The sequence below is a fragment of the Rhineura floridana genome, chromosome 2, assembly GCF_030035675.1.
Source record: "Rhineura floridana isolate rRhiFlo1 chromosome 2, rRhiFlo1.hap2, whole genome shotgun sequence".
Taxonomy (NCBI): domain Eukaryota; kingdom Metazoa; phylum Chordata; class Lepidosauria; order Squamata; family Rhineuridae; genus Rhineura; species Rhineura floridana.
This window is the reverse complement of record NC_084481.1, coordinates 160,478,250-160,505,863: the sequence shown is the minus strand read 5'-3', so window position 1 is coordinate 160,505,863 and position 27,614 is coordinate 160,478,250. Positions and strand designations below refer to the sequence as shown.

The window sequence follows — 27,614 nt, the reverse complement described above, 5'->3', positions numbered from 1 at the left end:
AGTTGATCAACCGCAAAGAATTACTTACAATTTATTTTCCAGTTCAAACCACACTAGTGGTTTGGAAAAAAAGGGAAAGTGCCAACATAGTTTCCTGGCTCTCAGAAAACAAGCATAGGATCTGGCAGCAGGGGATATAACTTAAACCTTTACTTTACATGGCTCATGTAGCCGAGTTCCAACTTTCCAACCACCATCGTCATTGGATAATATAAGAAAGATAGGTCAAATTTTTCAAAATGATTTAGCTCAAGAGGCATAACCACAAAACTAGAGAATAAAACACTATTCCTTTGAGGTAAAAGTGCAGTCTGTGCATTAGCTGTAGTCCTGAGTTTAACATAAATAGCCAGAGCAGAGAATAAACTTGACTGAAACCAAGTTTGATCAAGATGGACCATTGCACTTTGAGACTATTCATCTGCCAGTTCAGCTTCATAACAAAGAAGACAGCAGTGACATGCAGCAAACACTGTCACACATATCCTTGTTTATAGCAGACCTAGCACCAGTTTTAATAAATATTTTCCTGTATGATTCTCGCATAATAATACACATAAGAAAACTTAATACCACTATGGAAAAGCTGTCTGGTTGATGTAAGACGAGGACAAGCATTAATCAATCCTTCAAACAGTCTGCAATCTGACATAACATTTTTCCATGTATTGCTCAACATGATTGTTCTAAAACCTTGTAAAAAGGAAAACATGAAAGAGTCCATTCTTGTTCACTAAAATTTCAGGGGAACACAAACTGTTAATGGATGTTACTGTACACAATAACACATCTCCTGGCCATTATTTGATTAAGTATCTCACAGATGGCCTTTTCAAAATTCTAAACTAGAAAAATCAGCACATTTTTTATCAGGTGATTGGTTCAAAAGGGCTGCTTCCTGTCACGTGAATTGTCTCAACAGGAGGTAATTGTAAAGAGCCTTACTCTCCGGAGTAATTTCAAACCTTTCTTATTAACTATCTAAAGATGAAGAGAAACGTAGGACTGGAAACGGCAGGGGTTCTTCAAATGCATTTCATACACAGAAAGCACTTCCATGTAGGAAAAGTTGGAAAAACCACATGTCTCCAGTGACAACTGCCACTACACACAGTGACACAAACAACCGAGACAATCTACCCAAGGCTATACAATTTTTTCTGCAATTTATTTTAGAAACTTTATAACTTGCTTTTAACTAAAAAGATTCTTAAAGCAAGTTACAAGAAGCTGAGATGAGTTTGGCAAGGATGTGGCAAGCACCCTTCTCTGAGGCCACACCTAGGCTATGAAACTCCAATTTGCCCTCTGTCAGCCTTCTGCCACCTGTTAAGATGTTCCTTCTCCAGCAGATATTTGGTCTACCAAGTTAAACATTTTTTAGCCATCCCCTGATTATGTTTGCTATTATCCACTCTGACCTAGCTCTTTAAGATTAGGATTAGATGTAGATATTGTTTTGCAAACTGCAAAAATGTTGCAATCCACTTTGACTGTTTTCTAATAGAAAAAAGGGGGCAGAAACACTTTTAATAAATACTGTACATAAATAAAATGAAAGCTATTATAAACTCTTGCTTTCCATCTTGCATTTCCTTCTAGATACTCTATTTCATGTCAATGATACTTTTTCTACTCATAAATCAATTTTATAGGTTTTACTTTAACTCTTTGTTCTCCTTTAATATTACCCAGTTAGTACAAAGTTTTCCACTATTCTCCTCAAAGTTATTCCCCTCTTCTTTTGTTTCAGCTTTTTTAATATTGCAAGTTCAGTTTTTTTTTTCTTTACAGCACCTGGTATATTTGGCACTTTATGAATGATGATTATCCTTAATTTGGACAAGCTTTGCAACCAAAACTATTATATTCCCCCATTTCAAATCCAGACTCTGAAAACAACAGAGAAGAACTATTTGTACATAATCTTCCCTAAGAAAGGACCACACAATTATCATCAATAGCGGCTGCTATTGCCTTGACCTGAGTGTGGACATTGCCATCACTACTGGCACTTTATTATTTTAATGTTGTTGTGTTGTATGAGTGAGGATTGTGTGTGTGTATGTCGTGTGTGTGTGTGAATTTAGTGTGTATTGGTGTGAATGTGCATTGTGTGAGTGTCTGTGACTTGGTGTGTGTGTATATGTGAGTTTTATTTGTTTTAATATGTGCCTGGGAGAGAGTATTATACATCGACCGGGGAGACTTTCGGGGGGCCCAATTAGCGTAGTGACGGGTAATGGGAGGTATGGCGTTGTGAGGAGAACGTGCCAGATAAGGGGAACTCGTCCCAGACAAGTAGTGTCTGTGACTTGTTCCGGTTCTCCTCACATCCCCAGGACTGATGGTTGTTCTATCAGTCAGCCTTCGGATCTCCATGTGCTGTTGTTAAACGCCAGGTCGGTTCACCATAAGATCTCCCTTGTCCATGATTTAATTGTGGACGAGGCTGCCGACCTGGCGTGTATAACTGAGACCTGGGTGGGCGATCAGGGAGGCGTTGCTCTTTCCCAGCTCTGCCCACCTGGGTATGCGGTTCAGCATCATGGTAGAACCGAAGGATGGGGAGGTCGGGTTGCTGTGGTCTATATGAGTTCTTTCTCACTCACCAAGCACCCTGTCCAGTTGACGACTGGTTTAGAGTGTCTCCACCTTGTGTTGGGCCAGAGAGACAGATTGGGAATTTTGTTGGTGTACCGCCCGCCCTGCTGCCCAACAAATTCCCTAACTGAGCTGACAGAGGTAGTCTTGGAGGTACTGTTGCAGTTCCCTAGACTTTTGGTACTCGGGGACTTCAACGTCCATGCCAAGACTGCTTTATCTGGGGCGGCTCAGGACTTCATGGCCTCCATGACAACCATGGGGCTGTCTCAGGTTGTTACCGGCCCAACGCATGTGTCGGGACATACTCTTGATTTGATCTTCGCCACTGGGCATGGAGATGGTGATCTGGTGGTTGGGGATTTGTCATCTACCCCACTGTCATGGACAGATCACCGCTTGCTGAAGTTTAGGCTCACAGTGACCCTTTCCCTCTGCAAGGGTGGGGGACCTATTAAATTGGTCCGCCCCCAGAGACTAATGGATCCTGAGAGTTTCCAAAGGGCTCTGGGGGATTTTCCGACTGAGAAGACTGGCGCTCCTGTCGAAGCCCTGGTTGGATTGTGGAATACGGAGCTGACCCGGGCGGTTGACACGATCGCTCCCATGTGCGCCCTCCTATGTATACCGTGGAGCTGAGAGTGATGAAGCAAGAGAGGAGGAGGCTTGAGTGCAGATGGAGGCGAACTCCTGACGAATGCAATTATGCTTTGGTAAGTGCTTCTTCTAAGCGGTATATAGTAGCGGTGAGGGCAGCAAAAAAGAGATATTTTGCTGCCACAATTAAGGCATCTCTCTCCCGCCCGGCGGAGCTCTTTAAAATTGTATGAGGGCTTTTACATTCTGGCCCTCGGGATATTATGGATTCATCTGTAGCCCGCTGTGATGAGTTCGCGAGGCACTTCCAGGATAAGATCGCATGCATTCGCCGGGACTTAGACTCCAATGTTATGACAGTGAGTTCCAACGAAGCATCCAGAACACGGTCTTGTCCTTATTTATTGGATGAGTTTCAGTCTGTACAGCTTGAGGATGTTGACAAGATCCTTGGACTGGTGCGGGCGACCACATCTGTTCTGGACCCTTGCCCCTCTTGGCTGGTGAAAGCTGGCAGGACCGGAACCGCCAGCTGGGCCAAGGAGATAATAAACGCCTCTTTGAGAGAGGGAGTGGTCCCTGACTGCCTAAAAGAGGCGGTAGTGAGACCACTCCTGAAGAAATCCTCTTTGGACCCAGATAACCTGAACAACTATAGACCTGTGGCGAATGTTCCGTTCTTGGGCAAGGTACTGGAACGGGTGGTTGCCGGCCAGCTCCAGGGGCTCTTGGATGACACTGATTATCTTGATCCATTTCAATCCGGTTTTAGGCCCGGTTTTGGCACCGAAACAGCCTTGGTCACCCTGTACGATGGCCTTTGTCGGGAGAGGGACAGGGGGAGTGTGACTCTGTTGATTCTCCTTGATCTCTCAGCTGCTTTTGATACCATCGACCATGGTATCCTTCTGGGAAGACTCACGGAGTTGGGAGTTGGGGGTACTGCTTGGCAGTGGCTCCGCTCCTACTTGGTGGGTCGCCACCAGAAGGTAGTGCTTGGGGAACATTGCTCGATACCCTGGACTCTCCATTGTGGAGTCACGCAGGGATCGGTACTGTCCCCCATGCTTTTCAACATCTACATGAAGCTGCTGGGTGCGGTCATCAGGAGTTTTGGGCTGCGTTGTCATCAGTACGCTGATGACACGCAGCTCTATTTCTCCTTTTCATCCTCCTCAGGTGAGGCTGTTAACGTGCTAAACCGTTGCCTGACCGCGATAATGGACTGGATGGGAGCTAACAGACTGAAGCTCAATCCAGACAAGACTGAGACGCTGTTGGTGAGTGCCTTCTCTGCTCAGATGGTGGATGTTCATCCTGTTCTTGATGGGGTTACACTCCCCTTGAAGGAACAGGTTCGTAGCTTGGGAGTTCTTTTCGATCCTTCCCTGTCTCTTGAGGCCCAGGTGGCCTCGGTGGCACGGAATGCTTTTTACCATCTTCGATTGGTAGCCCAGCTACGTCCCTATCTGGACAGTGACGACCTCGCTTCAGTTGTTCATGCTCTGGTAACTTCTAGATTGGACTACTGCAACGCGCTCTACGTGGGGCTGCCCTTGAAGGCTGTTCGGAAACTACAGCTAGTCCAGAATGCAGCGGCCAGATTGTTGATGCGGACCAGAAGGTCCGCTCATATAACACCTGTTCTGGCCCGTCTGCACTGGCTTCCTATTTGTTTCCGGGCTAGATTCAAAGTGCAGGTTTTGACCTATAAAGCCCTACACGGCATGGGACCACAATACCTGGTGGAACGCCTCTCCCAATATGAACCTACCCGTACACTACGCTCAACATCTAAGGCCCTCCTCCGAGTACCATCCCATCGAGAGGCTCGGAGGGTGATGACTAGAACCAGGGCCTTTTCAGTAGTGGCCCCCGAACTGTGGAACAGTCTCCTTGATGAGGTGCGCCTGGCGCCGACGCTACTATCTTTTCGGCGCCAGGTGAAAACCTTTTTATACTCCCAGGCATTTTAAAGTGTACTTTAAACAGCATTTCCGTATTTTGGATGTTGTTTGGTTCGTTATTGTTTGTTTGTTTTTTATTATTATTTATTGTATTTATTGTATTTTTATATTGTGCTTGTTTTTATCTTTTTGTACACCACCCAGAGAGCCTTCGGGCTTAGGGCGGTATATAAATTAAACTAAATAAATAAATAAAAATAAATCAAGGCAGCATTAACAGATTATTTTTTAAAAAAGAATGATGTACCAACACTCTTGAGAAGGACCCTACAAAAAGGACGCATCACATGTATTTCCACATGCATTGTGGATATTTGCCTAGTGGTTTTGTGGCATATTATTAAGAAATATGCCACAAAACCACTAGGCAAATATCCACAAGTCATGAGAGCTCAGATCCATTTACATGTCACGGCACATTTGGTTTATTTATTATTTATTTATTGTCTTCATTTATACCCCGCCATCCTTTCAAAACTGGAACTCGAGGCAGCTGAAGACGTTTATGAAGACGATGGGTAAAACAATTTGATTAGCATGGGGACCACACTAGGAATTTCTGACATATAGTCTAATCACCTCTGTAGTCAACAGAGCTAGGTTTCTTTCAATGCAAATTACAACTCCCAGAATCTTAACAAGACATTCACAAAAGTGTGTTGCAAGCTGTAAGGTACCCATGTTTTCTAGTACTACCTGCAGGGAAACAAATTCTAAATGCCGCAAACAAAAAGTCTAATTTTTGCCTCAGAAGCTGTCAATTTATCCTGCATCTGAAACTTTCAATTAGAAAAGCACACACTAAGGTAGTTTGTACATCACAGTAAGCCAAACTATAGTTTACCTGAATCACAGACCCCTAGAGAGGAGCTCACAGCTACTTTGGTCTTCCCCAGTTTTTTACACTTGTGTCATGCTGAGTTAAGCCAAGGTTTAGCTTAGCATGCCATCTAACCTGAAGCTCATACTTAAGTTCTCCTCATAAACCATACGCTGCAGCCAAGCTTTGTTCTTGGCTACAACTCGGTTTTAGTGAGGACAAAGCTTGACCATGAGTTCAGGCTCAGATTACATTCTAAGCCAAACCTTTTAGTAAAAAAAGTTTGGAGAGGAGCAAAGCAACTGCAAGCTCCTTTTGGGGAGCCTACACATTCATGGGGTCCCACTGTTGAAAATATAGAGAAATACTGGCCACATTCAGAGACATTGCAAAGCCATAAACCATGGTTAATCAAATCAGACTGTGTATGATCTGTGTTCTAGTACATGCAGCTCAGTTGTTCCCACTTTGCTTCCTTCTATAGCAGGAAAACATATGGCAGAACAGTTGGCTTAGTATTATGTCTGAACCAGCTCTTGTAGTTTGTTTAACTTAAACTACTATTAGGAAGCCAAGAACAAACCTTGGCTTCAGATTGTGGCATGCTTAACACAAAACAAATCACAAATTCTAGGGCAGATGTAATGCTAAGCCAGCACTCTGTGGTTTGTTTTCCTGCTAGAGGAAGGGAAGAGCAAAGTGGGAACAACCGAGCTGTGTGCACTAGCACAGAGCTCATACACAGACTAATTTGCTTAACCATGGTTTATGGTTTGCAATGTTTCTAAATATGGCCAGGGTTTCTCTTACGAATTCTACAGTGAGTGTGGATGAACAAGCAGGCTCCCTGACACAAGCTATGCACTCTAGCACACAGCTCATCATAGACTAATTTGCTTAACCATAGATTTATGGCATTTGTTGTATTCACACTTGCCACTGTCATCTCAACAGCTCATAAGAGCAGTGATGTGTGCAAGGCAAAATGTGCATATGCATCTTTTGGTCTACCTCTATTACTGAGCAAGGTTAAAACACAAATTATTTTCAGTAATCAACTGGATCTATAAAGAGCTAATTGTGACTTCATAAAAAGCTTCAATGTGTCACATTTTAAAATTTGTAAATGAACACTGACCATTTTCAATATGTAAACACAAAACATATCTTCTGTAACCAGAAGCAGATACATTTAGCAGCATGATTGCCCATCTTTTACCTCTGTAAGAGAGCTGCAGGCAACTCCACCATGCAATATTTTATCCAGATCCTCCAGTGTTGTGGGCAAAAAGGCTGACGAAGAGTTGATTGTTCTTTTCATTTTCATTTCATAAACCTACAGTAACCAAAATCAATTAGAAAAACATGTTCCATTCAGCTGGTAAGAAAAATGTCTGGTATTTGTTTCTCTCAAAGTACAATTTCTGAGAGGTTGGCAATAAAAATACCATGTACTTTCTCATCCTCTAATGAGATTTTCCCCAATCTTCTGACCAAATCCACCACCACAAAATAACATTAAAAACTGTTTTGTCTATCGACATTTTTGTGCTATAACCTTCAATTTTTATCTCATACCATAGTGCCAAGCTTATGAGAGTACTATAAAATATTTTTCCCCTCTTTTGGATAATACGCAAACTACCACTTCAGAGACAATATTATCCTTGTGGTTAAGTACAGCTGGAAAACATGCACACAGTAAAACCCCAAATCAAGACAAAACTAACTGGTTCCAAAAAGTCTGGGTTCATTAGAAAGTTTATAACACAAACCTAAATCTGTCTGCCTGGAATTATATTCCACTCAATTCCATGGGGCTTATTCCCAGATAAATGTGTATAGGATTCTAAGCTTATTGAGGTTTCATGAAAAATTGTGAACCTTTTATAATGAAATCTAATAGCGTTTAATATGAACAGGTACATAGCAGGCAAGTTCTTTTCCAAATCCCTTTTGCTTTGCCTCAAGATGTTGGAATTGCTTCAAAAGGTTATACTTGAAAAGGAAGGGCTTTGTGTCTCAGATTAATTTTTTTTAAGTTTTAAAAACTTATGCAGACCACTATAAACCTAAAGTACAACCTAAACTATAGAGTACAGTATCTCTGATGTTCCAACAAATTTTAGTAGAAGGAAAATGTTCTTTAGGGGATTTGTATCCATATATTTAGCTAATTGCATTATATTTGTGTTTTATTACATAATTAATTGATACAAATAATATTTTATTTATTTATTTATTTAAAATATTTCTATCCTGCCCTTCTACCCTATAATACGGCACTCAGGGTGGCTTACAAAAATAAAATCAAACATGTACGTAATAAAATTGTAAACAATAAAATCACAAAAACATTAAAATAAATTAAAATACAATTAAAATACATAAAATACAATATATATATACACATATATACATATATATAGGGAGTGGTACTAAAGGGGACTACAAGGGTAAAATTTAACACAGAAGGCATAAAATCATAAAATCAGTGTCAGGCTCTATCTTCAGTCCCTCCCAAAGGCTCTCCAGAACAAGATCGTTTTCACAAGTTTCCAGAAAACCGACAGGAAGGGAGCAGAGCAGATTTCTTGGGGTAGGGTGTTCCAAAGATTGGGGGCCACAGCTGAAAAAGCCCTCTCACGTTCCTGTCAGTCTAACATCTTTCACTCCAGGCACACAGAGGAGACCAGAGGCAGATGATCTTAAATCCCAGGCAGGTACATATGGGCATAAGCGGTCCCTCAGGTACACTGGTCCAAGGCCATTTAGGGCTTTAAGGGTCAGAACCAGCACTTTGAATTGGGCCCGGAAGCAAATTGGGAGCCAGTGGAGTCTATAAAGCACAGGGGTGATATGCTCCCTGCGCTGTGCCCCAGTTAACATTCTGGCTGCTGCATTTTAAACCAACTGTAATTTCCAAACCATTTTCAAATGCAGCCCCACACAGAGTGCATTACAGTAATCAAGCCTCAATGTCACAAATGCATGTGTCACTGTGGCCAAGTCAACTGCTTCCAGGAACGGACGCAGCTGGTAGATCAGTTTGAGTTCGCCAAAAGCACTCCTGGCTACCACAGCCACCTGATATTCAAGCAGCAGGGCAGGATCCAGGAGGACTCCCAAACTGCGGACCTGCTCCTTCAAGGGGAGTGCAACCCCATCCAGAACAGGTTGCAACCCCGTCCCTGGTGCAGTTTTTCCCTTGACCAGAAGTACTTCCGTCTTGTCTGGATTAAGTTTCAGTTTGTTAGCCCACATCCAGCCCTTCACAGCCTCCAGGCACCGGTTTAGGATGAGCACTCCCTCGCAGCAATCTGGTGGTAGGGAGAGATAGAGCTGAGTGTCATCAGCATATTGATGACATTGTACTCCAAATCTCCTGATGACCTCTCCCAGCGGTTTCATATAAATGTTAAAAAACATGGGAGACAGAATGGAACCTTGCAGTACGCCACAGGCCAACAGCCAGGGGGTCGAGCAGTAGTCTCCCAGCACCACTTTCTGGGTCCTGTCCATCAGGTAGGACCGGAGCCACCATAAAACAGTGCCTCCCAATCCCATCCCAGCTAGACGGCCCAAAAGGATACCGTGGTCGATCGTATTGAAGGCCGCCGAGAGGTCCAGGAGCACCAACAGAGATACACTCCCCCTGTCTGATGCATGGCGTAGGTCATCAAGCAGGGCGACCAAGGCAGTCTCTGTTCCATGACCAGGCCGGAAGCCCGATTGAAAAGGGTCTGGATAGTCCGATTCATCCAGGAAAACTTAGAGCTGAGCAGCCACTACCCTCTCAATCACCTTGCCCAGAAAGGGGAGATTAGAGACTGGGCGGAAGTTGTTAAGATCCGCAGGGTCTAATGAGGGCTTTTTAACAAAGGTCTTATCACAGATGGACCATACCAAAAGCAATGCAATGTTGTTTGGATGTTCTGTAAAAACAAAGGATGGCTATTCCATATAATAGTACCTCTTCCAGTTTGACAGATTAAAGGAAAATTGTATTTTGTGTATTTTGTATGCTATACCCTAACTATGTTAGTACAAAACCTCTCAAGAACAAGCTCACTTAATATATCACTTCCTTCCTATAAGCCTTTCTATATGGAGATAACAATAAATGTGTTTATATTTTCACTGTTTTCACTTTACCAGTGGCGGTGGCGGCATCCTGGGCCAGGGCATGCAGATGGAGACCCCTAGCATTAAGCTGCACTACTGGCCTGAGCCGCAGGCCGTCGCCATATGGGACTGGTGTACCGCCCCTTGAAATAGCTGTAATTTCAGGCGAGATGGAATACCTTCCCTAGATATTTTTTTCTTAATTAATGTTATTTGCTATTTAATTTCATTTTTTGTACAATGTATTGCTTTATTCATGTATTGTTTTATTGATGTATTGCCTTGTTGATGTAATTTTATATTTGTGTTTACTTTTTCTGTAAGCTGCCTTGAGGGCCGTTTGGCCAAAAGGCAGGGTATAAATAAATATTAACATAACATAACATATTTTACAAGGTTAACACCTCTACAAGGAGACAGAGGAGACAGCCAGTGCACACAGCAACAACAATTAGATTCATCCCTACCCTTCTTGTAAATAGATACTTACAGTTTGCATTCTGGGAGCACAGGACTGACTGACTGTGTGAAGAAGTTTTTGCACATTCCAGTAACTCTGTCCAGTCACTTTCATTAACTCCAGTAGTGAAAGACATAAAAAATCCTGAAACATTATCAAACATAAAACTAAGAGAAGAGTACAAAATGGCTGACCTAACTTCACATATTTAAAGCAATTTCTAAAATGTTTTATTTTCTTCTATGCATGCTCAAGGAAACCAGACTTTCAAGGTTCTCTGTGTCCTTTCACATAACATTAGAAGTCTTGACATCCCTATTAAATTTGTCTCACCTGACAAGTAATGATCTGATGTCGACTTAGTCTCTCACAAAGATCCTGTGGTAACCCTGCTCTTTTCAGTTTCTTATTTGCCATGTCCACGTATTTAGTGGTCAGAAACACAATCCTAGGATGTAATAAATGCAAGATTATTTGAAACACTACATTCAAGAACAATGTGTACACATCCTTCTGTAAGGCAGTTTTACCTTCATCCTAATAAATTACATAATTTATTACAACTTACTTAATTTAACGCTGAATAAGAGAACACTCATTTCACTTCATCTGTTGTTTTTCACAAATACTAATAAATCCACCCCTGGCCCCTCCCCAGCATCAGTTACCATGCAGCCAGCAGCAGACATCAGGTCTCTGTGGCCCTTTACTTCGCCTCATCATATATGCATGACACTGGAACTATACTTAAAACAAAGCAGTCACAAGCATCGCTTTCTGGGCACTGAAGTCTGACCAGGAGCATTCTCTCAAGTCGTTTTCAGTGTAGGATCCTTGTGGTTTTACTGCTTCACGCATGGGAACAGGGATTGAAAGCAGTGGAGGATGGTCCATTAGGGTGAATGAGGCACCACCCACCAACCAGTCGCTCCTCAGCCAGCTTTCACCTGCTTGCCTTCTACATACAACCAGCTCAAGGGCTGTATCTTTTTACCCTTGTAAAACTTAGCAAGATGGGGACAAAACTAGAATTAGTTGGCTCCACCTGTCATGGATTCTGCCTGTCACTGGCTCCGGCTCCACATACTGTTGGCCTCCCTGCCTTCCACCCTACCAGTCCCAATGGGCACCAGCCATCACTGACTGAAAGGCATGGTCAGGTCTCCTTGCAGGCAATGCCCTGGGGTGATTCAGAAGTGTGTTAATGTTTCTGAGATGTAAAGCTGTAATTCTGTTTGACACATACACAAGTACTGAGAAGAATCTGAACCGAGGTTATTACTGACTGAATCTACCTTGGAAAATGACTGCCTTCGAGTTGATTCTGACTTCTGGCGACCCTATGAATAGGGTTTTCATGGGAAGCGATATTCAGAGGTGGTTTTACCAATGCCTTCCCCTGAGGCTGAGAGGCAGTGACTGACCCAAGGTCACCCAGTGAGCTTCATGGCTGTGTAGGGATTCAAACCCTAGTCTCCCAGGTCGTAGGCCAACACCTTAACCACTACACCACACTAACTTAGGTCCACATAAACTCATTTACATGGAAGCCAAGCCCTTTTGTATCAAAGAAAATTACTTTGATTAGCATCACAGCCTAAGCCTAAAATAATTCTGGCTGTATCATATTTTCTTAAAAGAGATATGGCAGGGATTAACGCTATCTGAAAGCCATTCCCTTTAATCCCAGATGCCTGGCAACGGCTGTGGTTGCTTGGTGGTGAGGGAATGGTACTGTGCACGCAAGTCTAGTACTTTGTATGATATTTGTGATATTAGTCAGTGTTTTTATTCTGTCATCTTGTGTTGGTTGGTTGTGTTTTTCAAATTGATCTTACAGTTTTATCACAGGTGACTGTAAGCCATCTTGGAGGTTCAGCTGTATCAAAAACCAAGACATCAAATGAAATAAATCAAACAGACTGTTGTTTCCTGCATTTCTCACTTTAGCTCATTTTACTCTATCCAGAGATGCACATTAGACTTCATCCTTCATGTTCCTCTCTCCACAATGATAAATCCTTTCAGCCATCTCATTTGACAATAGCAAGAGGGAAAACCAGATCCAAAAAGGTATGTTTTACTGTATAACCGTAGGCATATCTACCCAAAATAAGTCCCACTGAGTCCAATGGCTCTTAGTCTCAGGTAAATGTGTATAGGATTGCAGCCTTAAAAGTAAAGGGAGACACACAAAAAAGGGTGGTATTTAACTAAGAAGTTGTGCTCACATAAAGGTTGGTGCTAGCGAAACAGGATTTCCCCTCCTCTTCTCCCCTTGTGCAGGCCCAGCACTCTCCCCAAATCTCTGCAGAGTTGTGGGAACCCCGAACAGATTTATGGGGAATGCAGTAGAAAGATTGTTCCACTGCACAAGAAGAAATCCTTGTGCTCACAGAATGATCTGCTTAGCATTACACCAAATATAACCCAAGATCTCAAAATGGCAGGAATGGTGGACAGAAGACTTTCCTTCTGGGTTTGGTATGTTTTATAATGAAAAGGTTTCTAAAGGGCTTCACAGGGGCAAGAATTCAGCTTTTAAAAATGTGTTTATTTATACTGATATAATGTTTACAAGTTTTTTTCAAATCCACACTGTCCACAGTAACAATACAGTGGATTTGAAATGAAGCTGCCTTATACCAAGTCATATCATCAGTCTATTTAGCTCACTACTGTCTACACACAGTGACTGGAAATGCCTCTCCAGAATTGCAGAGCCCCAGCCGCAGGGATTGAACCAAGAACTTCTACATCCAAAACATATGCTCTCCCATTCAGCTGTAGACACTTTCCACAATTACTCATGAGGTATACCTCACCAGCTGATGCACTCACAGTGCAATCCTAACAATGTGGACTCAGAAGTAAGTCCTATTGTTACAGGTAGGTAGGGTTACGACTACAGCCTAAATCTTCTGTTATGGATGCAATGCTGTACATACTTAGACGTCCCATTTAACTCAATGGGACTTCTGGGAAGACATATATAGGACTGTACTGTAAGAGGGTCCTGCAATCCCCTAAAACCGAATAAAGGCAGCATGACGTTCTTGAAAAGTTCTTGGCAGGCTCCGGCTTCATGGATCAGATACTACTGACAAAAATGAAGGCAGCCAACAAACGGGAAAAGCAACCTGGCTCTAAACCTCCAGCTTCTGAAAAACAGCCCAGTTCACAACACACGATCGGTTTCCCTTCCAGGATAATAGCAGCATACAGCGACATGACGCATACACAAAACAGGGCAGCAGATCTGCTCTCGGCCCCTCCCGCAGGCCTTGAGAGACCAAAGTGCCCCCCCCCGAAAGAAAAAAAAGGAGGCATTAATCCAGCTTTCGGAGTCCACACCAGCTCCTCACCTGCCTCCAGGGATGAGTAAAGAGGCAGCTATGAAAGCTGGCTCCCAGGGGAAGCCACAGCCATACCGGCGAGCGCGATCCTAACCTGGAAACTTTTCAAAGTCTCCCACTTCTCTGCAGGAGGCGGACACATCCGCCAAAGGTGATTCTAGAGCTCTGATTGGTCTCAGACTCAAGCACTTCATTCCGTCATCTGCGGACATGATTCCTACGCCAGTGAAAGGGATCCTGGGAGTTGTAGTTGTATCTTATACGCGCAGTAAAGCTTGGGTCAGCAAGAAGCGCCGCGTTCAAATAAAGGAGATTCTTATTATTTTTCAAAGTATTATACAGCCACGAGCGGCTGTATACCATAGCCAGTGTGGATTTTTCACATTCCACAGTGTTAAATTGAAAATACCCCCCACGCCATTCTGATGCTTCCCATAAGCTCATTTCAAAACAAAACCTTACAAAACTTATAGTTCTGAACTCAGAAATGCTTGCTTAACAACCCTCTCAATTTTCATGGCAATACACAAAACAGTCAAAGAGACTACAGAGTTCAAAATGTAAAAAGAGGAGGGGAAATCCAGAGGCTGACTTTTTTCTGTTAAGAGTTCTCATAATCTGTTGAAATTCATTAAAAAAGCAGCCATTTTCACAGAGTGCCTGTAATCCTATTATTGACCTTGCCCCATACTCTGACCTTAATCTTCTGCAGTTTAAAAGTTAAAAAAATGCCTGGCTTACTTTTAATTAATTTAAGAAATTTTGGTTGGAACTCAATGTGGGGCATGCTCAGTAAGAACCAACTGTCAGTATTCTAAAAGCCAGACTCACAGCTGCTGGGCTTGCCTAATCAGGGGGCCACACCCACACCAAACTTTGATTTCACTTGAGACAGCCATGGCTTCCCCCCAAAGGATCCTGGGAAGTTAGTGAAGGGTGCTGAGAGGAGACTCCTGTTCCCCTGACAGAGCTCTAGTGACCAGATAGGTTTAACAGCCACTCTAATTGAAGGTCTGTGAGGGGAACAGGGCATCTCCTAGCAGCTCTCAGCACTGTTCACTAACTACACTTCCCAGGATTCTATGAAAGAAACCATGACTGTCTAGTGAAATAAAGGCTTGGTGTGGATGTGGCCAGTAACAGCTTTGGTTTAAATTTGGGTGGGAGGCTTCATGCACCTGCTGTAGAACAAAAAGGTGGGGAACCGCTGAAAAGCAGTGATACTGTTCACAATGTTTTCCTTTTGGAAAGGAAAGGGGCTTCCCTTCTGCCCAGTGCCCACCCACCCAATCTCCTCCCCTTCCCTCCCCCTCCCTGCCCCTCCCCCAGGTCAGTGTTGGACTACCACCTGGGAGACCAGGGTTCGAATCCCCACACAGCCATGAAGCTCACTGGGTGACCTTGAGCCAGTCACTGCCTCTCAGCCTCAGAGGAAGGCAATGGTAAAACCACCTCTGAATACCGTTTACCATGAAAACCCTATTCATAGGGTCAACGTAAATCGGGATTGACTTGAAGGCAGTCCATTTCCATTTTCAAACATGATTGCACAGAAATAAATCCCATTGAACTAAAAAAGTATGCAAATGATCAAACCCACCCTCCCTTCTGCTCCCTCCTGTTCCCTCCCTCTTCCCTTCCCTCCCCCTTCCTTTGCCCCTCCATCCCCATCCCCTTCCAATCCCCTCCTTCCCCTTTCCTCCTCCTCCTCCTCCCCTTCCTCCTTCCCATGGTCAGTTTTATCTATTTTAAGCATGATTGCACGAGAGTAAATCCCACTGAACTCAATAAACATGCAAATAATCAACCCTGTCCTTCTCTACCCCTACCCCTCCTGCCTGCTGCCATCCCCCTTCTCCCCTCTGCCCTTCCTCCCCTCCCTCCTCCACCTCCTCCTCTTCCCCTCTCCATCCCCTTTGGTCAGTTTCACCTATCCTAAGCATGATTGCAGGGGAGTAAATCCCGCTGAACTCAATAAGCATGCAAATGATCAATCCATTCTCAGCAAACTTGCACAGGATCCCATTTCTTACCTCCCAGACTAAAAAGCAGGGATATTCACTAATAGGCAAAAAAAACCCTATAGCCCACAGATATTTCTATCAAACTTTAAAAAGCAGGGAAATTGGGCGGCTAGTGAATGCATCAGGGGAGCAGGAGACCTGACCTCCTCTCTGAGATATTGGACTGCCCTACAAATCTGTCAAAATGCAATCATCATTTGGGTTGGTCTTTCAAAGTCCAATCCACTTCCTGTGTAAGAATTTGGTAACATGTTCCTCTGAGCATATGATGACTGGTTGCTACAGCTGCAATCAGCCCAAAGAACAGACACAAGGCATGTGTTGTGCTGATCTTGTTTTAGCAGGGAAGAAGCACCTTTTTTAAAACAATTGATATAGTTCAGATAGTCACTTTACATATGTTTGATTTACTTTGCAATTTTAGTGAAGTTTCCTATAGTAAATTATTCTCTTTTGCTTTTGTTTCTGTGAATATGTGAAGTACAGCAACACTTTGCAACACTAAAAAAAAGCTCCAAAAACAATTGTGGAATAAGGGCACTGACTGTTCTGCATAATAGTTTCCAATGGACACGAGGAGTGTTTCAGTCTGCACAAGATAAAACAGTGGGAGATGAAATATATTCTAGCAAAATTCTAGGTGTGCTCTATGTTTTTAATTGACCATGCCCACCTTTCCTTAAGTGGAGTAGTTTAAGCATAGCAGGCTGAAAACATGCATCTTGGGCAGGCCAAGTTTGTTTTTTCCAACAGCTAGAGTCATTGCTTCAGTAGCAACATATTGTAATCAGTCTGATTTTACATCAAACTGCAGTTTCAGATTCAACTGTTAATGCACCCAAAATAGAAATATAGCATAACCTCCAGTTTGAAACACAAAAGGCTGTCTTCACCATCATGTGGCATTGACCAATAAAAGGCTTTGAAATTAATAAAAATAAATTTGACACAGATTTCTAGGATGAATAATGAGAGAAATATAATTTTCTAGGTTAGATTATCTGTAGAAACAGTAGTAACACAGAAAAGAAGCAAAGTAAGAAGAGCATCAACAAACACACAAAAGTGTAATTCTCCATCTTTGGAGATGGAGATTATTATTATTATTATTAGTTGCTTTTTTCAGAATGAAACTCGAAGCCACTTACCAAAAATACCTCAGAAACATATATGAAATAAAGAACCACAATACAAAAAGAAAAATCAAAAGATACCAAGCAAAATTAAACAAACAATACAAGAAATAAATCACAAAACAATATACAATACAATTCAAATGCAGTACAGCATACAATTGGGAGTCATCTTACAAGCCTAAGTAGATAAAAATAATTAGATAAAGGGACATCCTAATCCTTATCAGGTATGTTTTGCAGGGGGGCCATGTGGGGTTCCCTTAGTTTTTCCGCAGCCGGCCCCCTACCAGCTCCTTCCAATCCACCACCCACACATGCGCACGCACACACCAGGCAAAGGAAGGTAGGAGGGGAGAGGGCTCCCCAGCCAAACCATACAGCAGAGGCTCCTGCAAAGCTTCTCCAAGCAGGCAGAGGAGGAGCAACACCACTTAATTCCAGTGCGGGAGTCGGAATTAAGCAGATATTTGCCCACCCCAGCCTACAGACTGTCTCTTGCCCCATAGTGTGGCTCTACCTCTTCTTCCTCCCTGGGCTGGCACTCCTGGGGAGGATATTGCTGCTGCCTCCACTGTATGGATGTGCAGGGGGACTCCTGCCTCCTCCTTCTCCAGGGTGGGGTGGGGGTAGCACACCTGTAGCGGCACAGTGTGAGTGTGTGTGCGTGTATGTTGGCGAGGATGACGGAGGGTGAGAGCAGGAGTTTACAAAGGGGGAGGATGGAAGGCTGTTGTGACCCCAGGAATGACTATTTTGACTTCAAATCACCAAGCCTAGGAAGGAATTGGATGTTGTGCCTGCTTCTTGGGTTTTTTACCCCCTCCCAGAGGTGATGGATCAGTTCAGGCTTCAGAAGAGGAGGAGGGGCACATTAGTTGCAAAGCTTTGGAAAGGGATGAAGAATTGTGCCCCTTCTTTCTCTTAAAAAAGAGGCTTTAGAAGTTTGTGAGATCTTCCTGCCTTCTCCCCCCCATCGATTCCCTTCATGGTTTGTTACATGAGAAACAGATTATTCAAAGCAATGCCTTCCTTTCTCTGTCAGACTCTGCCCAGACAAAATTATCTCTCTCTCCCCCCCCCCATTAACAAATTTAGGCTGCAATCCAATACACACTTACCTGGAAGTAAGTTCCATTGAACCCAATGGAGCTTACTTCTGACTAGACATGTATTGGATGGATTGCAGCCTTTATCTGCTCCGTGTTGGGAATGGATGCTGCTGCTGTGGGAGGAGCGAACGAGGAAACAATTTTCTCAGCTAGGAAGGCAGCAATACCAACATGTTAAAGCTAACTTGGTTTACTTGGGAGTAAGCTTCATTGATCACAGTGAGGCTTGCTTATGAGTAAACATGCAAATGATTGGGTTGCATGATACTGTGGCAGATTTATCTTAATAAAATAGGTCATTAATTTTTCTTTGGCTGGACTGTATGACAAGATTACAGATAAGAAGAATGATAGTTAGAGAATGATAGTTAAATGTGAGTTAAGGTCCTTCCTTTCATTATTCTAGGTACATAACCTTGGGGTGGAGAAGGCATAGAAGGAACTTTCAACGAAGGAGCTTCTGAAACCACAATATGCTTTTTAAAAAATGCCTTGATAAAAATAGGCTTGAAACGGGGAAGGGCCGTAGCTCAGTGGCAGAGCATCTGCTTTCCATGCGGAAGATCCCAGGCTGAATTCCTGGCATGTCCCCGTAGGGCTAGAAGAGACTCTTGCCTGAAACTCTGAGTTCCTGTTGCCAGTCAGTGTGGACAATGCTGAGCAAGAGGGACTCAGTATAAGGCAATTTCCTGTCTTCCTAGATGTACTTCTTTCTTTAATATACTGAGAAAGAGTTGTCTCCAAAGAAAGAAATATAAAAGTTACCTGTAGTAGTCTCATCTAATAAAGGCAGACAAGTCTATGAAGTCTGTGACCAAAAAAGCCTACCAGCCATGCAGGGTGTCAGAGACTTGACAAAGCTCCTAATTGTTGTCTATATGAAATTACAAAAATGCAGGGTGTGAAGTACTTGCAGGCCATAGTACTTGGATATTGAGTGTTGTTTTGAGGGGGGAGAGAGATCTTGTAGAAGGCCTATGGGTAATTTTGGGACTAAGGGAGTGTGCAAGGGGGGTGGTTAATCTATGTGCGCTGGTGAATCAAATAGGAAGGGATCCATCCATGAGGACTGAGATGAGAGGGGACTCTTCCATACAACATCATGGGGTTTTTTTCTTTATTGCTGTAGCTTTCCAAGTCAGTTATGCAGGCCCCAACAGTGTCAGTGGTACATAACCTTAGAAGTGGTGGCAGTGGGAGGCGTGGCATGACTCACAAAGGGACCATGCACGTCTCAATTAGCCGCTGCACTACTGCTCCTTATTCTTTTCATCTGAACTCCAAAAGTGATATCTATCTTCCTTTACAGGGTGGGTTTCAGACTTATTACGGGAGGTGAGAAGCTTCGTTGTTCCCAGCGGCTGCGTTGAGCCATTTCTAAATGTGAAAGTAATAACGCCGTCTGCAGATATCATGATAGAATGAACTTGAGAACTCTGGAAAATATGGAATTGATGGGACAGGGAGCTCACATCATGAATCAAAGGGCTTTGCTGAAGAGAAGAAATCCTCAAGAGGCCACAGGAAAAGAAATGAGCAGCCCATAAAAGAGTCATGTCAAATATGCAGAAAAGCAGCACTGCAAAACGCAACAGTACGTGGGAGAAGGAAAGGGACAGGGAGATGGAATGGAGAAGGAGCTCCTCCTAGCGTGAGAATAATTTTTAGTAAAGGATTTCTTAATTTAAAACAAAACAGAAAAATAAAAGTGTGGGGTCCTGAGGAGATTTGGGGTGAAGAGTCATCTGTACACTGATGATACTCAGCTCTATTTCTTTGTAACACCTGAATCAGGAGATGCCAAGCAAGCCCTGGACTCGGTGGGTTAGATGAGGTTCTATAAACTGACTCTGACTCCTGGCAAGAGGGAGGCACTGTGGGTGGGCAGCTCCAAAGTCTAGATAATTGGTAAATTTCCTGCTTTGGATGGGGTTGTACTCCCCTGGAGGATGTCTATAGCCTGCTTCTGGATCCATCTCTGTTCCTAGAGGCCCAGGTGACCTCAGTGCCTTTTACCAGCTTGGGGTGATAAGACAGCTACAGCCATTTCTGGATTGGGATAGCCTGACTATTGCTGCCCATACTGGATTACTGCAATGTACTCTATATGGAGCTGCTCTGAAGACCGATCCAAAAGCTGCCCATAACGCAAAATGTGGCAGCTTGACTGCTCATTGGTGCAGAATATTGCCATCATGTTATGCTGCTGCTGAAAGAATTGCACTGGTTGCCAGGGTAGGTTCAAGGTGCTGGTATTGGTGTACAAAGCCCAATATAGCTTAAGGCTAGGATACCTAAAAGATTGCCTCATTCCTACATGCCCAACCAATCACTGATCTGCAGGAGAGGGCATTCTGCACAAGCCTGTCAGGAGGTCTATTCCACACAATGTTGGAATCGGGCCTTTAGTTTAGCAGCATCTACCCTTTGGAACTGCTTCCCATTATATACCAGGCAGACACCTTCTCTATTGTCTTTTGAGCACCTGCTAAAGACATTCCTCTTTCAACAAGCCTCTAAATTGAGATCTTTGTCCCAGTTAATATCTGTATTGGATGTGAATTGGTTTTATGTATGTGCTGTTATTTTTTGAAACATATGCAATTGTTTTAACTGTTTTTATATATGTAACTGTCTCATATATGTTTTCATTATGTTGTAAATCGCTTTGAGATGGCTCATGGAAAATTGTTAATAAATGAAATAAAAATAACAACTATTATTGTTGTTATTATTATTGTTGTTGTTATTATTAATCGCTTGATCCCCAAAGATCCCCAGGCAACTTACACAATGTTGAAACAAAATAAAACACACTATAAAAACCTAACAATAAATAACAACAAAACAATAGCAATAGCACACACAGAGAGACACAGGAAGATCTGGTAGCATATTAAAAACAAAACATCATCTCAGTCTATCAAATGCCTGGGAGAAAAGGTACGTCTTTGCCTGGCACCAAAAAGATGTCAATGATGGCACAAAGCGGACCTCACTGGGAAGCATAGTCCACGCATGAGGAGCTACAACTGAAAATACAACTGAAAATGCTGCCCTCTAAGGGGGAGTTATAAGGGGAAATAATAGATAATACAAAGCAAACAAGGCTTCAGTTTATACCATATCAAATTGATTATCTGCCAGTATCCCCACAAGATTCCAGTATAATTTTTAACACACTTAAATCATACCCTTCATTAAAACTCGGGGCAAATTTTGGGTAGCATTCCATTTTACCCTCACAACAATTCTGTGTGGGAATTTATCAGACCTAGTAGACAGGCTTAGCAACTACTAAAATATAAAATTCTTGTACCCAGGTGGGCAGACCTTGGCTGGTCAGGGGAACAGTGGCTGGAAAATGAGGTTCAGCATTTCGTACAGTATCTTGCTTACTCTTGAATATCATGCGACCCCTGTGGCTAATGATTCTTAGATTCTGCGGTGGTATAACAAGACTGCTGAATCTAATTGCTCCTGAGCAGGGTAGTGTCCTAACTGCACTACCCTACTAAACAGGAACTCAGGTTAATTGTCACAAGAAAGGCAAAGAGCAACAGTAATAACAAAGAGGAGATTTGTTAGTTGCAACGTTAGGTGGCATTAAACATTCCAATTACCATAAAGCACTCAAGAATAATTAGCTTACCAAAGGACAAACCAGATGACAGAATATTTTTAATCTCTGTTTATCCCATCACTTGGAAGCTAAATTAGGATGATTTTGCTGTGTTTCTGCAGTATCCAGAAAAGAGTCAGTAAAAACAACTTGACCCTTGTGCAAAAGAAAACATAGTTCTTGTAAGTATTTTTTGTAAAAGATTGATTTTGCCAAGCAAATAGTCTGTCCACTTTGGTTAGAAATGGGGGGGGGGGGTAATTTGGAAAATTTCCCTCAGAACATGTACAATGAGTTAGACAAATAGTTTCTGTTCACCTATCCCCGAATCTCAGCCATCTAGCACAACAAGCCAATTCTCACAGAATTTAAATCTAGGTGAGCAGGAAGTTGATGACGTAGCCCCACACTTGAGAGCAGAGAGAGTTTTGTTTAACCTCCACTTCGCTGTGCTGAATGGAGAGTTAAATGGGACAAACTGGGGCCAAAGGATGAGCATTTCATGGTATATATCTCTTAACCCTAGTTTCATATACACAGCATTCAGATACTTCAGGCTGTTAGGTTATTTTACTGGCTTCTCAACTGAGAATCCTGTGGGGGACTAATCAGGAAGTGTTTTTCCCTCCACCCTAGTAATTTCTGCAAGGACTCTTTTACTTCAATGGAGTTGGTGCCCTGCAAAGCTAAGAGCATCCTGGATTGGGGGCAGGATGGCGGGGATATTGTGCTTCATGTTGTGCATCCTCCAACACCAATATCCCCTCCAGGATACTATAAGCTTTAAGGCAGGGATGGGGCACTTCTGGGAAGGGTGACTTCGCTTGTGCCTGCTTTTGAGACGGGCTCCCGCCTCAGAAGAAGCTTATTCAGATATAAATCAGTCAGAACATTTTTTTTTTTGACTGATGAAATTTCTCCCGGGCAGGGAGAAACGTAGAGATCAACCTCAAAAGCCTGTTTTTGTTGGGAGGACTGGATTTCATTAATTTATGAGAAAAGGTCCAGCCAGCAATGCCGGACGGACTTCCGAACAAGCTCTATCTGATTAATGCGATACGTTTATCTTTTCTTCAAAGAGAAAACGGACTAACAGGCAAGCACCCTTCTTTCTATTTTTTTTTTTACTTGGTTTAAATTGTTGCAGCAAAAAGAGATTTGTCAAATGAATCAGCTTTAAAGAACTTCTGGGTGAGCTATAACTCTTCTCTGTTATTCACGAAATTAACAGCTTATCTCTGTTTCTATTGCAAAAAGCTGTCCTGGAAGTGCATTCTAAAGATATAAACAGAAGAGGGATTTCTATTCCGAGGAGAAAAAAATAAAAAATATGAACTTTGGAACATTATATTGTCTGGGACTATTCTCTTTTTGGTCTATTTTATTTTGACGAATCTGCTTCTTTACGACGCCACTAACTGTTTTGATGCTGGGAACTAAATTTGTTTTGTATTCTTGAACATAGAGAGATAAGGCAGGCTGCTCTGTTTATACTGTGATGTCATCAAGCCTGGAATATTAACCCAATTGTTGCTGAAATAAGAAGTGGTTCTTCTTTATTTTTGTTTTGTTTTGTTTTCGTGGTTTTAAAAATGGCAATCAAGAAAGTGGCTGAGAATCTGGAAGTAATTACGTTTCAGAAAATAATGGATGAGATTGAGATAACGAAACAAACCCTGCGACAGGGCAGTAAGGAGCTGAAAATTGAACTGAGCAAAATGACGCAGGAGCTTAAAGAAATAGGGGATCCTGTGAGAGAGGAGAATGAGATCAGAGATGAGAAAAGAAAAAATAAAGGGAAGATACAAGCCCTGGAGATTGGAACAAATGTGGAATTGGAAAAAGATCTGGAGTTTATGGATATTAGAAATAAAATCTACTGTTTGGAATTTAACGTTATCTCTGAAGATATTAATGAAGATATTAGAGATAAAGTTATCAATGGCTTGGATGATTTTCTGGACTGGAATGACGTGATGGAGCTTGATATAGAGAAAATCTATGGAATTAACTGCAGCCATGTGACAATGGAAAAACTCTTAAGAGATGAGCCAGTGCATTTTGTAAAAAAGAAGAACAGAGATATGACTTTACAACAATATTTCAGCAACTTATTCAGAATCGATGGCAAGAAAATATTTGGGATGGAGGAAATTCCCATCAGACTCTTATTATATGACTATGGCTATGACAGCAAGATTATTATGGAATACTGATAATGGAAGATTGGACACTGAAATTACTGGACTTAACAGGACTATTGAAGATGGAAGATGGAATTAATATGGATAATGGAATAATGGCTATTGAAATTATTGGACTTAACAGATTTGATGAGATGGATTAATCGATATGTTTATTTGGACTATGGTTATGACAATAAGATTATTATTATTATTAACGAGATGGATTAATCGACATGTTTATTTGGAGAAAAATTGATAGATATATTTCTTAAAGAATTGAAACCTCTCTTTGACTTTTTGTGGAAAGAATAAAGTAATGTCTATGAGATTTGATGATTAATTAAGATAACTACTGGAGGAAAGTGATTTTATAATATAATTTAAGAGACAGGATTGTTATATATTGTAGACCTATAACTGATCTGCGACAAATGGGAAGTCAACATTTTATTTTTTTGTTTAATCATTTTTGTTTTGTTTTGTTTTTTGTCTTTGAATGTTTTATGATTTTGTTTTGTTTGTTTTATGAAAATTTGAATAAAAATTATTGTAAAAAAAAAAAAAAGGCAGGGATGGGGAAACCTGTCGGCCCAGCCAGAATGGCCAATGGTCAGATATGATTGGAACTGGAGTCCAGCAACATCTGAAGGACCACAGGTTCCCCATCTCTGTCTTAGGAGTTCATTGTGCCATCACCAGAAGCCTCATTTCCCTCCCCCATACTTTCCAACTGATATTCAATTGCGCATAACATTCTACAGCTCCTTGAGGGTAGTAATCATGCTCAGTCTTCGCTAGACTATTTTGGCATGTGTCCCCCTCTTTTTTTTAATTTAGAAAAACAATCTTTTCTGCATACCAGGAAAATGGCCTGTTTCGTCTTGTCTCTGCATGTACTGATAGGCATGGGAAAGCAAAATTTGTTATTGGCATATACTGATGAGATGAGGTTCAAAATATGATATGGAAGCCAGATTAAAATGAAGAACCTGCTTCCCAAACCCCCAACTAATCACGTTTATGAGAAAGTAAGTCACCTGATACTCTGTTAACTTGTTTGCACATGTTTAAATTTTATTTATGTATTTATTATTTAATTTACATCCCGCCCTTCCTCCCAGCAGGAGCCCAGGGTGGCAAATGCTTAATGCTTAAACAATAAGTATGATGATATTGACCTGGTTTGTACACAACAATGGCATAGTGCAAACTTGAAGGTTCCCAGAGCAAAGGTCATGGCCACTGTCCAGACAAACCACACGTGTAACCAAGGTTTTTCTTGGTTTACATGAGGAAGCAAAACTATGAGCCTCGGTTTGGGGCTACTGCCAACCCAACCCATGACTTAGCCCTGGATAGCACAGCAACAGCAAGATTGGGGGAGGAGTGCAGTGGCCACATTCTTCACTCTGTGAACCTCCATGTGTGCTCTTTCATGAGAAGCCATAATTTGGGTTAGTATTACATGCAAACTGAGCCAATGAAGTCTTCCCATATTCTGTGTGACATACTTCTTAGTAAGTGTGTTTAGGATTGTAGCCCTAGTCTGGGACACTAAAAACAAATGAAATGTTCTCCAAACATTCCTGAAAGCTGCTCAGGCTTGCCCTTTTCTGAATTGTTGAGGGAACAGTTGCGGGATAGCTATGAAGAATGACAATTTAATATGCTGTTGCCATTGTGACATGATGTCCAGATGTTGTAATCAACAATTATAAACGTCATTCTCTATATTTAAGATGCACATTAAATTCTGATTGCAGAATTTGTCTTTCCTTCACATATGTCGGGCATGTCTCAAGCACAACTTTCCCTACAAATCTTTGAAATTATCTATACCACAGATCTGCATTCAGAGAAAAGGGAAAGGATGCTAGAATAATTGCCTGGAAACTGTACAAATTCTCCAAATCCACGCTATGACTAATTGTCTTTTCATCATGCCTTAAGAAGTGGCAGGCAGGGAACAAAGTAGTTTTTGTATATGGCAACAGAGGCAATGATTAAGGGAGGAACGGACTCCCAAAGTATTTGTTGTTCCTGTCCCCAGCAATCTCTTAATCCTGTCTTGCATACATCTTGTAACTTGTTCCTTTGTGGCTCCTCCGGTGTTTTCCTTTGCCCCGTTTCACCTCTCTCTCCCCTACTTTTACTGTCCTTCTTGCATCATTCAGATCACAGTGTCTCTGTCTGTCCTCTGACATACTTCTGGGTCACACTGATTTCTTTACCTGCTCACTTAGGGATGAAAATTCTATAGAGCAGGCCCTCATCATATATGGCAGGGATAGAGAACACATGGCAGTCCAAATGTGGTTAGACTCAAGTTTCCATCATTCCCAGTTATTAGCCAGCAGCAGGTTGATGGGAGATGGAGTCCAACAACATCTGAAAGGCCAGAGGTTTCCCATTCATGATATAGGGTGACCAGATGCCAGGAAGACAGAGTTCCTGGATATTTAAGAGTTGTGTAGATTTTGTTTCAGATGCAGCTTATCATGCAGAAGTGAGAAAAGCCTGTTGACATTCCATCTTCTACAGACCTACAAAAGCTCCTTCATATCTAACCAACATAGCTGGATGGATCGATGAATATGGTGTTGACTATCACCATCACTCACTTGTGTAACTGCTTGTACCTGTATTCTCTCTTGGCAAAGAGCTACTTCGTGGCACTGCTGTTCTGATAGATGACAGCAGTAACATATCCCCCTCTCTCTTTCCCTGGCAACAGTCAACCACTACAAAATATCTGTACCTGATGCAAAAAAGTATTGGGCTCCTTAAAAGCTGTGAGGAAGAGGGAATTTCAGCTGGTGTGACAAGCTACCCTCTTTGAAGTTCACTCTTCTTTTAAAGGCACAAGAGCCCTGTGCTCTTTTTGCATCTGCTCACGCTATTCCTCATGCTATCCACTCCACGGGATTTTTTAAAAAATGCCTGCAATTCTGTAAAGAAGAAAACACAGAAGCATAAATAAATCTGCCACTGTTGGATAAGGAAACAAGACCGTTGATTTCTGTGCTATAAAGCAAGGACCTCTTGCACAGAAGATAAGTCTGCATGCTTTTCATCTGAAGCCCAACAGGATAAACAAAGAGGCCTTTGCAATTATTCTACATTTAGCCTTGACTCCTTTAAGAGGATTGTTCTGCAAGATCGTATTTGTTTACCTTCGCTTGGTTAAAGGTGAAACAGCGCTCATCTGTCTGTGGCAGTCATTTCTGAAATAGCTCTGCATTATGTTCTTTGAAAAGACTTTAAAAGATTCAAGTGACATTGAACATTAACAAAGCATTGGGTCCAAATGGAGTATATTTGAGAGTACTTTAAAAACTCAGATATGAAATTGCAGTTCTGTTGACAAGAATATGCAATGTGGTTCCCCTGAAAATAAGCTTCATTATAGAAGAGATGTGAAGTACACTGATTTTTTTTAAAGGGAACCAGAAAATTACAGTTCAGTTAGCCCAACCTCTGTTCTGGCTAAATTGGGGAAAGTATTGTTATAGCTATAATTGCTGAGCATATATAGAAGAATGGGGGGGGGGATGAGAGAGAATTAGCATGGGGAAGGCAATTGCCTTCATACCTTACTTGTGTGCTTC

The 27,614-nt window shown here is 42.1% G+C and overlaps 1 protein-coding gene across 10 annotated transcripts in view; it reads right to left on the bottom strand.

The window, feature by feature from the left end:
- Positions 1-26,795, bottom strand: part of RAD51B (RAD51 paralog B) — a 560,435-nt gene extending 533,640 nt beyond the window's left edge. For 2 of the 10 annotated variants that reach the window (XM_061611112.1, XM_061611114.1), the window contains exons 1-4: positions 13,522-13,660; positions 10,907-11,021; positions 10,604-10,717; positions 7,208-7,324 (exon numbers count right to left, since the gene is read on the bottom strand). In XM_061611112.1, coding sequence (XP_061467096.1) covers positions 7,208-7,324; positions 10,604-10,717; positions 10,907-11,021; positions 13,522-13,622 — 447 coding nt within the window. In that variant the 5' untranslated portion in view covers positions 13,623-13,660. Of the gene's footprint in view, positions 1-7,207; positions 7,325-10,603; positions 10,718-10,906; positions 11,022-13,521; positions 13,666-13,938; positions 14,094-17,606; positions 17,675-18,207; positions 18,275-26,764 lie in introns of those variants that run through there. The other 8 variants (XM_061611115.1, XM_061611116.1, XR_009760688.1 and 5 more) reach the window with 7 other exon arrangements.
- Between the last annotated feature and the right edge of the window lie 819 nt (positions 26,796-27,614).